Raw genomic sequence first — 15,725 nt, 5'->3', positions numbered from 1 at the left:
CATTTGGTCCTCCCATTTCAGATGGCTTAAACCCGTCAGGAGATTATTATGTTATCATTTTGGCTGCTGCATATACCTTGGTTTACCTTATAAGAAAAAGAAAAGATGGCTGCATTGTTCTGGGACTTGGATTACGCTACAACTCCTCCACAGACACCACCTCTACACTTCAGTTCTGAGTTCAGGCATGCAAGCCCTGTAAGGTGAGATTAAATCTTTTACAGTTTTTGATGATAATTACACTTTGACCCGATGAAAATGACCATCTTTTTTAGTTTCTATAACCGTTCACATTGTAGTTCACCAATGCAAGAAAGCCTAGACTGGTCTACAAGTGAGCAAGTGGAGTTCACAAGATTAAACCGCTCAAGAACCAAAGATAATACAGGTCTGGTAGCAGGTTATGCATTCTTTTATTATTGATATCGTTTAATCTGTGCTTTGTTTAACTTATTGAATTGTGCCTCTGCAATTTCATCATATATTTCAGAAGGAGAATGGCATATGGTAACAGCCACTCGCTCATTGCTTGGCAGGGAAAGAAGAGGCCAGAGGGAAGGTTTGCAGGACCAGCAGAGGGTGTCTTACAACAGTTTGCCAAGAGTGAGATTAAATTCTTATTTCATTTTTATTTATTTTGTATACTCCATCTACAGTTAAAGTCAAAAGTTTACATACACCTTGTAGAATCTGCAAAATGTTAATTATTTTACCAAAATAAGATCATAAAAAATGCATGTTATTTTTTATTTCACATAAAAGACGTTTACATATAGTCCACAAGAGAAAATAATAGTTGTATTCATAAAAATGATCCTGTTCAAAAGTTTACACACACTTGATTCTTAATACTGCGTTGTTAACCTGAATGATCCACAGCTGTGTTTTTTTGTTTAGTGATAGTTGTTCATGAGTTACCTGTTTGTCCTGAACAGTTGTTCTTTAGAAAAATCCTTCAGGTCTCAAATTCTTTGGTTTTTCAGCAATTATGTGTATTTGAACCCTTTTCAACAATGGTTATGATTTTGAGATCCATCTTTTCACACTGAGGACAACTGAAGGATTCATATGCAACTATTACAGAAGGTTCAAGCACTCACTGATGCTTCAGAAGGAAACATGATGCATTAAGAGCTGGGGGTGAAAACATTTTGAATTTGAAGATCAGGGTAAATTGAACTTTTTTTGTCTTATGGGGAACATGTAAGTATCTTCTGTAGCTTCTGAAGGGCAGTACTAAATTAAAAAAATATGATATTTAGGCAAAATAAGAAAAATGTACACATCTTCATTCTGTTAAAAAGTTTACACCCCTGGTTCTTAATGCATCGTTTTTGCTTCTGAAGCATCAGTTGCATATGAGTCCCTCAGTTGTCCTTAGTGTGAAAAGATGGATCTCAAAATCATACAGGCATTGTTGGAAAGGGTTCAAATACAAAAGAAAATACTGAAAAAACAAAGAATTTGAGACCTGAAGGATTTTATCATTGAGGTAACAACATACTATTAAGAATCAAGTGTATGTAAACTTTTGAATAGGGTCATTTTTATAAGTTCAACTATTTTTTTCTCTTGTGGACTATATGTAAACGTCTTTTATGTGAAATATCTTATTCAAGTCAGTACTAAATAACAAATGATTAGATCAGTCAAAATCGCAAATGAATCATGCCGTGCAATTTGTGAATTGGTTCAGTTGATTAATTGAAAAAACAAACATCTCAGAAGAATGAATTATTTATGAACTCTCACGTCTTGAAGGTTTGATTTCCCTCCACAAACCTGTACTGCAGCCACTTTCATTTGTGAACTCAATCACGCCGTCACGTCAGCAAAAGTTCTTACTTTATAGGTTCAGTCCTAAGGAAAAATCATGGGCTGACCTCATTGCAACAATCACTACATGGCATCTACAGTACCAGGATTTGCTACCAGTGCTACACAATGCTGAGGTTAATATTTGTTTCACCATTTTGTAGGCAATCAGCAGTGTCATTGACATAATCAATAAAATAATTAGAATTGGTCACAGGGCAGAGTTTAGGTCTTGAATTTCAAAATAATGAAACAATGCTGTATTTAAAAAAAGCATATGTGCTTAGAAATGAAGTAAAAGTTTCATAAAAATGAGAATGAGGTAAAGATAGCTTTGAAAAATGTACATGGAGGGCAATTACTTTGTTTCTGCTTACCATTGCTTTTGGCTCTTGACAATTAAAGTTTACTGCATTTGAGAGATAAGGATTGAATCAGTTAATTTGGGGCATTTAATCATGACGATTTATCATTCTTTTTGTTTCGTAGGCGCATTTTCTCCAGCCAAACAGAGAATTGAGTGCTTTTTCACCCTATGCTACTGACTTCTGCTTGAATGGTAAAGATGCCAAGAACATTGCTGAGTCCCCCAGGACCAGTCGTAAGATGCACCCGCTGACACAGCCGGGCTTCTACAGTCCAAAAATCCCACGATCAAAACACTGTGAACCTGCGCAGTCCACAAAGAAGTCTTTAAAAGGATCTTCTTCTACAAACAACCTAAAGGAGTTCTTTGCTCTCACGTTGCCTCTTCCGTGCACCAAAACTGCTGTTCTCAAACCCAGGTGAGATGCATAAATCACGTCATAACGAAAAGTGCAATTAAAAGGAATAATTCACCCAAAATTGTAAATTCTGTCACCCTCATGTCGTTCCAAAGCTGTACCTTCGTTCATCTTCGGAAAACACAGATAAGGATATTTTTGATGAAATCCCAGACCATGTTAAGACCCTTGCTGTCTATGGAGGGCCAGAAAGCTCTCAGATTTCATAAAACATTAATATTAATCTTAATTTGTGTCTTTCGGGTTTGGAACGACATGAGGGTGAGAAATTAATGACAGCGTTTTCACTTTTGGGTAAACTATCACTTTAAGAAACCAGAATGAATTTCCATGATGACCCACAATTGCTTTTCAGTCAGGATTCAATATTTGTAATATTGTTGTGCCCCTCCTTCCTCTCCCACCCATGAGATCCCACGGGGAGGGGTGGGACGGGACACTCAGTAAAAAGTGGGACATTCCCACAACATTGCATAGCGTTGTTCCCTGACCCTAAATCCAATCATCTATTACTGGAATTCTGAGTCTGATTTGCTGATTTTGTAAAATGGGTCTGTCTTTATGCCTCCAGTGTATGACCTTTTGCAATGTTTGGACAGCTTACCTTATTCTTTGTTTGTATGTGTCTACAATATGTGTGTGTCTATGGTCATTCTGTTTTATTTCTACCAGCCCTTTGTGTACCAAGCCACAAAAGGTTAAAACTTTTATGGTGGAGAAGCCTCCTTTGATGAGAGCTGTGGTTTCTCAAACTTCACCGACCTCACAGGAGTACTTCAGCCAACTCCATCCAAGAGAAGACCATCTCATCAGGAACCAGGACTGTAGTTTGTTCAGTTTGCAGGAACCTAATAGGAAACCTCCCAGAAATGACTGGAGTCAAAGCCAGGATTTATTCACTGAGGATATTTCAACCAAGGCTCATCTTTCTATTAACACACTACATTTGTTTCCTGAACGCCAGTCCAGAGCAGACCAGCCTGCAAAGCTTTGTCCAAAAGTGGAAAAGGCAAGTCATGAGAGATATAGCTTGAGTGTTGACGCTCATATTAAACCATCTCAGGGTGACCCCGAGCGGTCATGTCAACTTCAAAGCAGCCCAGCTAAACCTGACTGCAGCCTAAAACAAAAGAAGACACAATACACACAACATAGAGAAACCGCTGATATCAGAAACACAGAGGACGGTCATGTTAAAAGGTAAGCAGATAGCAGATCTGTATAGGCTATTCTTAGTATTTTTAATGTACTGTTTTCATAAGTGTTAGAAAGGGTTAGTTAGCTCAAAAATGGAAATTCTGTCATTAACTACCTACCATCGTGTAGTTACTCATTCCAAACCCGTAAGATCTTTGTTCATCTTCAGAACACAAATTAAGATATTTTGATGAAATCTGAGAGCTTTCTGGCCCATTTCTGGGCCTTGAACATGTCAGTTGCGTTGCTGTCTATACAGGGTCAGAAAGCTCTAGGATTTCATCAAAAATATCTTAATTTGTGTTCTGAAGATGAACAAAGATCTTACGGGTTTGGAATGACATGAGGGTGAGAAATTAATGACAGAATTTTCATTTTTTTCAGTGAACTATCCCTGTAAAGAGGTCATCGGATGCCCATTTTCCACAAGTTGATATGATTCTTTAAGGTCTTAATGAGAAGTTAATAACATTGGTTAAAGGGGTCATCGGATGCAAAACTAACTTTTACATGTTGTTTGAACATTAATGTGTGTTGGCAGTTTGTGCACACAATCCACCCTACAATGATAAAAATCCACCCAGAGGTATTTTTTTAATCTTTAAAAGTAATATCCCCTTTTTAAAACCAGGTCATTTTCAGCTTCTTGTTGTTGTGACAAAATACAGTTGATTGACATGAGCGCCTTACCTTAGACCTGCCCTCACCAAGCTGAAACAGTTCGAATACGATTCTCACTGTGTTGACTCAGGTGCAGAGGAAGACTCTAATTGAGCGACTGAGGTGTTTTGCTGTTGGATGTAATAATGAACATAGCAGTAGTCATTTACTCCCGACATCTGAGCCGCTAAAAACGCAGAGGATTACGTTACTTTCGGTTTTAAAAGGAAAGCGTCGATCCCGATCTACTTATGTTCGTGTGAATCATTCCTGATGCAGCTTCACCCACAGCAGAAGTGAGTATAAGAATTTTTTATGCATCTTTGCAAATGGCCTTTCTTAATAATGTGCTTGTTGGCAAGTTTCGCCGAAAAACGTGGCTAAATCGGCTAAACATGGCTAAATGTGGCTGAAGTAAACATTACACTTCGTACAGAGCCGTATACAGAGCCGTATATCTCTACGGCTCTGACTTCTTAATCCCTCAGCAGAGAGGGGCGGGGCAAGCAGAGCTCATTTGCATTTAAAGGGCCAATGCCATATAATGAGCTGATATTTTGCAGAGCTGATTTTAGGTAAAAGGTTGAATGTAAAAGGTTGTTTTTTTAACACTACTATTGAGAATTTTTAACCAAAGTATATTACGTACTTTTTATTAAGACCATAAAGATTCATATGAACTTGTGGAAATGGGCATCCGATGACCGCTTTAAAATTTCTCAATGGTAGTGTAAAAAATACTCTTTTTACTTTGTCAAAATCAGCCCTTTTTAGAGCGAGCTATTAGGTTGCATGTTCCTTTAAATGCTAATGAGCTCTGCTCGCCCCGCCCCTCTCTGCCGTGACGAGCCATAATGTTTACTTTAGCTGCATTAAGCCGTGTATAGCTGCAAAATTTGCTAACTAGCACATTATTAAGAAAGGCCAATTGTAAAGATGCATAAAAAAAGCTTATACTCACTTCTGCTGTGGGTGAAGCTGCATCAGGATCTGCGCTTTCCTTTCAAAAACAAAAGTAATGTTAATCCTCTGCGTCTTCAGTGGCTCAGATGTTGGGAGTAAATGACGACTGCTATGTTCATTATTACATCCAACAACAGAACACCTCAATCGTTCAGTCGGAGACATTCTTGTCTTCCCCTTCTCCTGAGTTGACACAATGGCGATCGGAGTCGGACTGTTTCGGCTCAGTGAGGGTGGGTCTAAGGTAAGGCGCTCATGTCAACTATCGTGGGAGCGGCCTCTGTCTGTGTTTCGTCACACCGACAAGAAGCTGAGAATGACCTGATTTTAAAAAGGGGATATTACTTTTATAAATTAAAAAAATACCACTTTGTGGATTTAATAGTGGTTGTTTGTTTACACAAACTGCCAACACACATTAATGTTCAAAAAACATGTAAAAGTGAGATTTGCATCCGATGACCCCTTTAGGTTACTACACATCTCTTTGGAATGCTTGATTCTGAACAAATTTTCTTAGTAGTTTGTTTTTCTGTGGTTTAACATATTTTTCAGTCAGGTGGATGTGAACTCAAAGAATGTGTTTGGTCAGCCTCGTGTGATTGCGTCACTGCGAGTGGCATGTTCCCCGCGGCCCGTTCGCAAGAGCTCAGTGGTGGAAGACTTGAAAAAACTCATTGTGATGGATGACACAAAGGACAGTGCTCAGGGTGATTCAGTATGTGATTTATCTGACTCACATTCAGCAGTATGACCCTAAACAACCTGACAGCCTAGGACAATAATGTAAAAAAAGCACGTATTGTTCTGCTGAGTGTTGGTATGTGAGCAGTGTTGCCATGTTGCAATGTTTTTACTGTCTTTCTAGTTGACACCTCAACAAAATGAGGCAGGGTTTTGCAGCAGTTCGCAAATGTCAGGATCAAGCGCAAGTCTGTCGTTATTCAGTCAAGTCCACCAATCAACCCCAGAGTCTCCCCCACTCACACCCATCCATCTTCACCGGCAAACACATCAAACAGGCAAGAGTTATTCAATTTATGAGGCAGAACTTCATTATTATACTTAATGTTCAGTTGTAGTTCACATATATGTAAACCTGGACCACAAAACCAGTCTTAAGTAGCATAGTTTTATTTTGTAGCAATAGCCAAAAATAAATTATGGGTCAAAATTATAGATTTTTTATGCCAAAAAAGATGTTCATGAAGATATTTTGTAAATTTCCTACTGTAAATATATCAAAACTTAATTTTTGATTAGTAATATGCATTGCTAAAAACTTCATTTGGACAAATTTAAAGGCGAATTTCTCAGTATTTTTTTTTTTTTTGCACCCTCAGATTCCAGATTTTCAAATAGTTATATCAAATATTTGCCAAAAATTGCCCTATCCTAACAAACCATACATCAATGGAAAGCTTATTTATTCAGCTTTCATAATGAAATTGATCCTTATGACTGGTTTTGTGGTCCAAGTTTTATCAATTCCTCTTCAGCTGGTATTACCTTGTCTTGAAGACATTTTAGATGTTTCTAAATTGGCACTGACTGGGTGTCTTTTCATAGAATGTGGAGGATTGGCTGAGCAGGCTGAATCTGACCTATGGGACAGAGACCAACATCCTGATCCTGAACTCATGCCCCTGCCAAGCGAGGCCTGTGATCTTGACTGGAATAGTTTAGTTCAAGCAGCCCAAGAATATGAGAGTAAGTATCAATGGATAAATAAACATATCGAGTTAAGTTTGTTTACATACATTGGTCCCAATGTTTTGACAAAAGCCACAATTACAAATATATGTGACATCAAGTGTCAAAATTTGACAAAATCAGTAATATTTTGAAATATTTTTACTATTAAAAATAATTTTCTATTCGAATGTATTTTAAAATATAATTTATTCCTGTACTCAAAGCTGAATTTTCAGCATCATTACTCCAGTCTTTAGTGCCACATGATCCTTCAGAAATCATCCTAATATAATGATGTTCTGTTCAAGAAATATTTTTATTATAATAATAAATGTTTTTGAGCAGCATATCAATATTAGAATGATTTCTGAAGGATCATGTGACTGGAGTGATGATGCTAAAAATTTTGGTTTGAAATCACAGAAATAAATTACATTTTCAATTATATATTCAAACAGAACTGTACTTTGGATCAAATAAATGCAGGCTTGGTGAGCAGAAGAGACTTCTTTAAAAAACAATAGAAATCTTACTGTTCAAAAGGACTTTGGACTGGTAATGTAGTTAGCTTCATAATTTGTTTAATGCAATGACACAGTAGTAGTACTATTATTAAAATCAATAACTTCATGGTTACAATATATTTTCAGCACAAAGAATGGCAACCCTTTTGTCAGAAATGAGTCCTGTATCAAGCAGGCCAGACACACCGTCCCAAGGAACCTACAAAATCCACCAATCCAGCGCCTACTGCAGTGGAGAAGATATGGAGTAAGTAGGGCATTTTTTTTTTTTTTATTTAATGTCATTATTGATTTTTTCAAAACATTAAATGAATGTTTAAACTGCTGATGTTCCTTTTTCAAATAATACATGCTTAACAAAAAAAACTACACTCTTAAAAATAAAGGTTGTTTATTGGCATTTACTGTTCCGTGAAGATGTGTTTCATGAAATCTGGTTCTTCACACTAAGACAAAAATGGTTCTTAAAGGATTAGGAAAGTGTACTCACCCATATGCCATCCGTGATGTTCATGTCTTTCTTTCTTTCTTTCTTTAGTTGAAAAGAAATGAAGGTTTTTGAGAAAAACATTCCAGGATTTGTTTTTAATGGGGATCAGTTTTAATGCAGCTTCAAAGGGCTCTACGTGATCCCAGCCGAGGAATAAGGGTCTTATCTAGTGAAACCATTTAGATCAGCCATTTTCAAAAAAAAATTTTTTTTTAAATTGATATACTTTTTAACCACAAATGCTCATCTTGCACTAGCTCTGTGATACAACCATCCACAACTTCACGCATTACGTAATCACATTGGAAAGGTCACTCATGATCAGTTCTTTGTCCGTGTACTCCAGTTTAAAAAGGTAGGGTAGGGAACTCCATCTCATTTTCTCCTGCCTTTTTTGTAAAGGCTGTTTGACTTTTTTTGCACGTTTGCTTTGTAAACACTGAGTTGGTACTTCTGCCTACAGCATGCGTGACCTTTGCATTGTGATTACGTAATATGTGAAGTCAAACTAGTGCAAAATGAGCATTTGTGTTTAAAAAGTAAATACTTTTTTTTAATGACCAATCGTTTAGCTAGATAAGACTCTTATTCGTCGGCTGGGATCTTGTAGAGCCCTTTGAAGCTGCATTGTAACTGTAATTTGGACCTTCAACCCACTGATCCCCATAGAAGTCCACTATATGAAGAAAAATCCTGGAATGTTTTCCTCAAAAACCTTCATTTTGTTTCGAATGAAGATAGAAAGACATGAACATCTTGGATGACATGAGGGTAAATTTTCTGGAAATTTTTATTCTGGAAGTGAACTAATCCTTCAAAAAAACTTTTTGAGAAACCAAAGTGGTTCATCACTGCCAAAAACTCTTTTGTAACCTTTATTTTTAAGAGAGTACATTTATATTAATTGCTTTCTATGGTTATTTTTAGCAGTGACGTATTCGTTGACTTTCCCGACCAACTCTCTCACCTGGAAGGGATGCTTAAGCGACTGAGTAGTGATCTGCTGAAGGTGAGGCTCATTTGGCAGTTAATAAATGAGAAAGGTGTGAACTACGTGCTCTCATAGAGGACAAACACGCTCACAAGCACCATGTGTTACTCTGTCCTCTAATTCAGGAGAAGAGAGACAAGGTGGCTCTTCTGGCAGAGGTGTTGAAGCTTCGCATTAGCAACCAGAATCTGAGAGAAGAGTCGTTTTGTGCAGTTGCACGACTACACAAAATCAGCAAAATCCTAAACACGACAACTGGAGAGATGGAGTAATGCAGGGTTGCAAGCAAAGACTACAAATCTAGACTTTTTTTTGCATTTTCTGCACTAATTTGACAGGTAACAATCTGCAGAATGGGCATAAACGTGTTAAGATTTTTAAAATGGAAACTTATGACCAAACTTACAAAACAATGTTCCAGTTTTTCTGAACTTTCTGCAGGCACAAGTCTCACGCAAGCTTGAAAACCCAAACAAACTGAACTCAATCAAAGTTTATTAACAGCACAGTACAAAGCAGAACAACTTTCATAAGGTTGACAACTCTCTTGGGAAACATATTACAGCTCCTCCAAGGCTTCTTACTGAATAATTAGGTTAAGGCCATAAAAAAAGCAATAAAACAGCTTTATATAAAACATTATAATAAATATATAAATATATATACAAATATAGATAGTTAACACTTGCCATTTATTATAAATAAGTAATAAAAATGTGAAGGTTTTATCTAACAATGTAAAGTCCCAATAAAAAATGCTGAAAACAGTATACATGTAAATACGCTCTGTGATGATAGCAGAACAATAAAAAATGTACTTAACACACAATAACTTTTTTTTTTAAATCTCTGAGATGCAATTGTGTTGAATCACAACAGTGATTAACCATAATAAAACTGTATTGAACTATACAATGCAGTTGTTTAAATACCAGTAGACTATTTGCTTTTTTGTCTTAGACCTTTCTAGCTTATATTCTCGATGCAGTAGGTAATTAGGTGTGAAGACCTTCATTTGACAGCTGCATACTTGTCTCTATAGGCCAGTAGCATGTGCAGGGGACTGGGCACAGAGCGTCCTGCCTTCCTTTCTGTCTCGTGTACTTGAAAGCGTACATTGCGGTTCTGCTGGCAACTGAAGCTCCAGGCTTTCAAGCTAAAAACAGAAAGAGGTTTATATGAAGTTGCATTGCAACAGACAAGCCTGAATGAAGTTTGGAGAATTCAGAGCACCTACCAGTACAAGCGCCTCTCCCTCTTGGGCAAGATGTGCCATAGTTTGGCTAACTCTTTGGTGACCGTAGTGGAGGGGACGCCAGGATATGATCTGTTTGGAAATAATATCAACAGTCTGCTGTTAAAGGACTGATATTTTCAAATATATGTAGATGGGTTTAATAGTGGATGTATGATTAAAGGATTAGTTCATCCAAGATGTTAATGTCTTCAGTCGAAAAGAAATTTAGGTTTCTGAGGAAAACATTCCAAGATTTTTCTCCATATAGTGGACTTCAATGGGGATCAGTGAGTTGGAGGTCCAAATTGGAGTTTCAGTGCAGCTTCAAAGGGCTCCACATGATTCCAGGCGAGGAATTATCTAGCGAAACGATCGGTCACTTTCTAACAAAGTCGCTTTGCAAGCATTTGTGGTTAAAAAGAATATACATTTGTATTTTTTATAGAAACTGACTGATAGTTTCACTAGATAATACCCTTATTTCTCGTCTGGGATTGTGTAGAGCCCTTTGAAGCTGCATTGAAACTGCAGCTTGGACCTTCAACCTGCTCATCCTCGTTGAAGTCTGCTATATGGAGAAAAAATCCTGCAACGTTTTCTTCAAAAACCTTCTTTTCTTTGCGGCTGAAGAAAGAAAGACATGAACACCCTGGATGACATGGGGGTGAGTAAATTATCAGGAAATTTCTAATCTGGAAGTGAACTTATCCTTTAATATTACGACAAAATACTACTTATACACACCTGATATATAATTTTCTGTTAATTCGGCAGAACATAATGAAGCCGTTCACACATTTCTTCTTAGGGTTTGGCTGTTTCGAAACACGTCCTCTTTTTGAAGTGTGCCTGTGTGAACAGCCTTTTCTTGCTCTTTTCAGAGGAACAAGTTGTTTCGGGGTCTCATCTTCAGAGCTTTGGTTCTCTTCCCCACTCTTGAAAGACAGATTGCTGCCACTTCCAGCACTCGAGCCAGTCTTCCAATTTGAAGTATAGAGAAGATACCATAAATAAGAGAGCTCACTGTAATCACATAATCTAATATACAACAGGGGCCCAAAAGTCATTTTTTTATAATTCAAATTTTGTCAGCATAGAGTTTTGAGTGAAATTTTGACTGCCTGTACAAAGGAATCACATGATTAGTGTCACCTTTGTTTATCTTCGGAACACAAATTATGATATTTTTGATGAAATTCGAGATCTTTCTGACCCTGCAAAGACATCACCACAAATAAAACGTTCAAATGGTCCGAAAAGGTAGTAAGGACATTGTTAAAATAATCTTCTTTATTTATAGTATAGTAATCTCATAGCTTCATAAAATTCAGTTTGAACCATTGATGTCACATGGATTATTTTATCAACATCCTTACAACCCTTCTGGGTATGTGATAGTTCATGCCAGGCCATGTAAGCCTTTTTTTTCCAAAACTAGACACTATTATGTGTTGAAACAATTATTTAGTCAAATTTAGGTATTATTTCATTGCTTTTCATAAGTGACCTCTGGTCTCTGATTCTTCATTCCATATTTTCATTGTGCTCCCAGACTTTTGGACCCTGCTGTATATGCAAGCAACAAAGGATCACAAAATTTGGCCTACTGAGTCATTTGCAAAGCTGCCTGGCAAACTGGGAGTTTTTAAGACGGTAGACTCTTGGGTGACCCACACGTCCTCGAATAATGCTGTTAGGGTAAAAAAAAATTGTTCAGTCAGCATCACAGCAACACTGTCTTGTTTGTAATTTCACACGGTCAGTAATGTGCACATTTGGCTCCAAGCTGATTTTGCCTAAAACTGCCTAAAAGTTTTAAACAATACCTTATTCATAAAACAACTAATGAATCTATTTAACAAATGCATGCTTAGAAAAAAGGTACAAAACCTGTGAGTGGGGCGGTACCCTTTCAAAAGGCATTAATATGTACCAATTTGGTACATTTGAGGTACTAATATTTATCTTTAAACTAGTACTATGGTATAATAATAACCTTTTTGAAAAGGTACCACCCTGGTCACAGCTTTTACACAGTTTTACTAAGATTGTGGTATATATCTAATAATATATGTGTAGGCCTGTATGGATTATCTTTACTTTGTAGTGCCTCTTGTCCTTCTGGATGGAGAGAACGGCTCAGGCCTTGAGAAGGTGATATGAGCAGAGATGGGTTGAGGGTCAGGCTGTCTGCTTCCCGAAGGGGTGGACGCAAAGGTAGCACTGGTGTTTTTGACAGCGTAGGGCTGAAAAGAAAACGCTTTTTCCATGCAGCCGGAAAAGATCCAAGCATGGGGTCTTTCAGAAGAACTCTTGAACTGAAGATATAGCGGAAAAAAAAAAATGTATTTATACAGTTGAGATTAAAAGTTTACACCCCCCTTTCAGAATGTGCAAAACGTTCATTATTTTACCGAAATAAGAGGGATCAAACAAAATGCATGTTATTGTTTATTTACTACTGACCTGAATAAGATAATTCACATAAAAGATGTTTACACATAGTGCACAAGAGAAAATAATAGTTGAATTTGTAAAAATGACATGTTCAAAAGTTTACATTCCCTTACTGTGTTGTTACCTGAATGATCAACTGTGTTTTTTTGTTTAGTGATAGTTGTTCATGAGTCCCTTGTTTGTCCTGAACAGTTAAACTGCCTGCTGTTCTTCAGAAAAATGCTTCAGATTCCACAGATTCTTTGGTTTTCCAGCATTTTTGTATATTTAAACCCTTTCCAACAATGACTGTATGATTTTGAGATCCATCTTTTCACACTGAGGACAACTGAGGGACTCATAAGCAACAATTACAGAACGTTCAAACACTCACTGATGATCTAGAAGAAAAAAATGCATTAAGAAAACTTTTGAACAGAATGGAGATGTGTGCATTTTTCTTATTTTGCCTTAATATATAGTTACATGTTTCCCAGAAGACAAAATTTATTCAATTTACCCTCTTCCTCAAATATAAAAAGCTTTTTCCTTCTGGAGCATCAGTGAGCTTTTGAAAGTTTGTAATAGTTGCATAAAGATGGATCTCAAAATCATACAGTCATTGCTGGAAAGGGTTCAAATACACAAAAATGCTGGAAAACCAAAGGATTTTTGGAACCTGAAGGATTTTTCAGAAGAACAGCGGGCAGTTTATCATTTGGGTAAGGACACAGTATTAAGAATCAGGTGTATGTAAACTTTTGAACAGGGCCATTTTTATGAATTCAACTATTATTTTCTCTTGTGGACTATATGTAAACATATTTTATGTGAAATATCTTATTAAGGTCAGTACTACATAAACTATAACATGCATTTTGTATGATCCCTCTTATTTTAGTAAAATAATTAACATTTCGCACTTTCTGAAAGAGGATGTGAACTTTTGACCTCAACTGTAAGCTTGCACACAGATACATCTCAAGTACAAACGTAAATTACATATCCAATATACAAACCTGGATGGAGGTGTATTCAACATATTCCCCCCTGGGCTTCCGTCTTCACTTCCTGTTTGGTCTTCACAGAAACTACAGGAAGATTCAGCCTCAGTGCTTCCTTATAACAAAAAATAACCTCTGATATCTTTTACGTTTCAGTATGTGGATTTAATTAACATCTAACACCAAAGAAAGATGATTTTTGTTACCTGTATTGAAAGAGGAAGTTGTGGAGTAAGAGTCTAGAGAACTTTGTGATGGTTCGCTATCATCAACAGGCCACAGGTCTTTGTCCTCCACAGTTTGAACTTCTGACAAACTGCTTTGTCCCGCACATGTAATCTGGTGTTCTTGCTCCTCCACAGCATTTATGATAAATCTCTCAAAGGTTTTGCTCTGAGGGTCCCTCTTTTTGTCACTTAATTGAACTGTTTGTAGATGTAAATATACAGTAGTGTACAGTAAGTAAAAATAAATACCATTTTATTCAATATAATTTTGATCTTTCTTTCTTTTATTTTTTAAATATAAAAAGTTTACCTGTATACTTGTTTATGCGACTGTAGGTGTATATGTTCTTGGCTTTTAGGAATTGTGGTGGTGTGCAAGATAATGGAGTGTCTTCACTCTCCGACTCTGATTCTGCAGACACACACAAACATGCCATTGACTTTAGTCTATATCACATAGATATTATATTTTAAAACAAATGTGTAAAAACCTTGCATAAATAATAAAGCAACTGACTTTTCTCATTGTTTTCAGATAGACGGTGAGGGTGACTCTTCACACGATGAAAGTCAAAGCACTGCAGCATATTTATCAGGGTGTCCTGTGGACAAAAACAGACACACACACACACACACACACACAAAATGTTTTCAGAATAATTTTTTATTTACTTATTGTCTTTATCTAGGTGTTAAATATACACTACCAGTCAGATGTGTTAGAACAGATTTTTTTGTTTTTTCAAAAGTCTCTTCTGCTCACCAAGCCTACATTTTTTTTGATCCAAGTACAGCAAAAACAGTATAATTTTGAAATATTTTTACTATTTAAAATAACTGTTTTCTATTTGAATATATTTTAAAATGTAATTTATTCCTGTGATTTCAAAGCTGAAATTTAACCATCATTACTCCAGTCACATGATCTTTTGAAATTATTCTAATAATCTGATTTGTTGCTAAAAAAAAAATCATTTTTATTATTATTGTTGTTGTTGTTGTTGTTAAAAACAGCTGAGTAGATTTTTTTCAGGTTTCTTTGATGAATAGAAAGTTCAGAAGAACAGCATTTATCTGAAATAAAAATCTTTTGTAACATTATAAATGACTTTATCATCACTTTTGATTAATTTAAAGCATCCTTGCTAAGTAAAAGTATTAATTTCTATAAAAATAAATAAATAAAAATACTGACTCCGAGTTTTTGAATGGTATAGTTTAGTGTATAATGTGTATAACGTTTTATTTCAGATAAAATGCTGATCTTAGATCTTTCTATTTATCAAAGATTCCTGAATAAAAAAACTGCTTAACTGTTTTAAATATTGATAATAAAAAAGTTTCTTGAACAGCAAATCAGATAAATAAAACATCTAGATAAATACATATATTATTAATTTTTATTACTTTTTTTAATAAAAAAAATACATTTTTATATAGCTTAATACACAATAACACACATTATATAAGATTTTAAACAATAGCATTTAAAATCATTTTTATCACAGCTGACTTGAATATCAACGCGTTAATTTCGCGATCTATTCAATGCCATATTATTTTATAATACTTTGTAATGTGACGCAAGTTATAATGGTAACTTATGTACATAGGTTCGCAAACTTATTTGATCACTATGTCGCTTTTGTTTTTATTTTTTTAAATGCGTGCATATTTTCTTGTGTAGGTGTAGTTGCCTTA

General features: G+C 36.0%; 2 protein-coding genes across 2 annotated transcripts; one reads left to right on the top strand and one right to left on the bottom strand.

Annotated features, from left to right (window-relative positions):
• Positions 1 to 487: 487 nt before the first annotated feature.
• On the top strand, positions 488 to 9,935 carry LOC141292036 (uncharacterized). The gene is made up of 9 exons (XM_073824007.1): positions 488 to 603; positions 2,305 to 2,600; positions 3,273 to 3,800; positions 5,976 to 6,138; positions 6,289 to 6,442; positions 6,990 to 7,130; positions 7,766 to 7,886; positions 9,057 to 9,138; positions 9,246 to 9,935. Exons 1-9 carry the CDS (start codon positions 505 to 507, stop codon positions 9,390 to 9,392), a joined length of 1,731 nt encoding a protein of 576 aa, XP_073680108.1. The 5' UTR covers positions 488 to 504; the 3' UTR covers positions 9,393 to 9,935.
• Positions 9,936 to 10,127: 192 nt separating this feature from the next.
• On the bottom strand, positions 10,128 to 14,611 carry meiosin (meiosis initiator). Its single transcript, XM_073824006.1, has 9 exons — positions 14,542 to 14,611; positions 14,335 to 14,436; positions 14,004 to 14,264; positions 13,813 to 13,912; positions 12,458 to 12,675; positions 11,951 to 12,047; positions 11,102 to 11,314; positions 10,358 to 10,447; positions 10,128 to 10,276 (listed from the first exon to the last, which is right to left on the bottom strand). Exons 1-9 carry the CDS (start codon positions 14,609 to 14,611, stop codon positions 10,132 to 10,134), a joined length of 1,296 nt encoding a protein of 431 aa, XP_073680107.1. The 3' UTR covers positions 10,128 to 10,131.
• Positions 14,612 to 15,725: the final 1,114 nt, after the last annotated feature.

Source organism: Garra rufa, chromosome 19 (genome assembly GCF_049309525.1).
Source record: "Garra rufa chromosome 19, GarRuf1.0, whole genome shotgun sequence".
Classification (NCBI taxonomy): Eukaryota; Metazoa; Chordata; class Actinopteri; order Cypriniformes; family Cyprinidae; genus Garra; species Garra rufa.
Note: the sequence above shows the minus strand (reverse complement) of the source record. Positions and strands in the feature narration are given on the sequence as shown.

Excerpts from the sequence above, each read along its gene's own strand:
- LOC141292036 (XM_073824007.1), top strand. The coding sequence starts at position 505 with ATGGTAACAGCCACTCGCTCATTGCTTGGCAGGGAAAGAAGAGGCCAG. Across the intron at positions 604-2,304 it reads CTTACAACAGTTTGCCAAGA|GCGCATTTTCTCCAGCCAAA; the intron begins GTGAGATTAAAT and ends TTTGTTTCGTAG. Across the intron at positions 2,601-3,272 it reads ACTGCTGTTCTCAAACCCAG|CCCTTTGTGTACCAAGCCAC; the intron begins GTGAGATGCATA and ends TATTTCTACCAG.
- meiosin (XM_073824006.1), bottom strand. The coding sequence starts at position 14,611 with ATGCTGCAGTGCTTTGACTTTCATCGTGTGAAGAGTCACCCTCACCGT. Across the intron at positions 14,265-14,334 it reads TCGCATAAACAAGTATACAG|TTTACTTACTGTACACTACT; the intron begins GTAAACTTTTTA and ends ATGGTATTTATT. Across the intron at positions 13,913-14,003 it reads AACTTCCTCTTTCAATACAG|GAAGCACTGAGGCTGAATCT; the intron begins GTAACAAAAATC and ends TTTTGTTATAAG.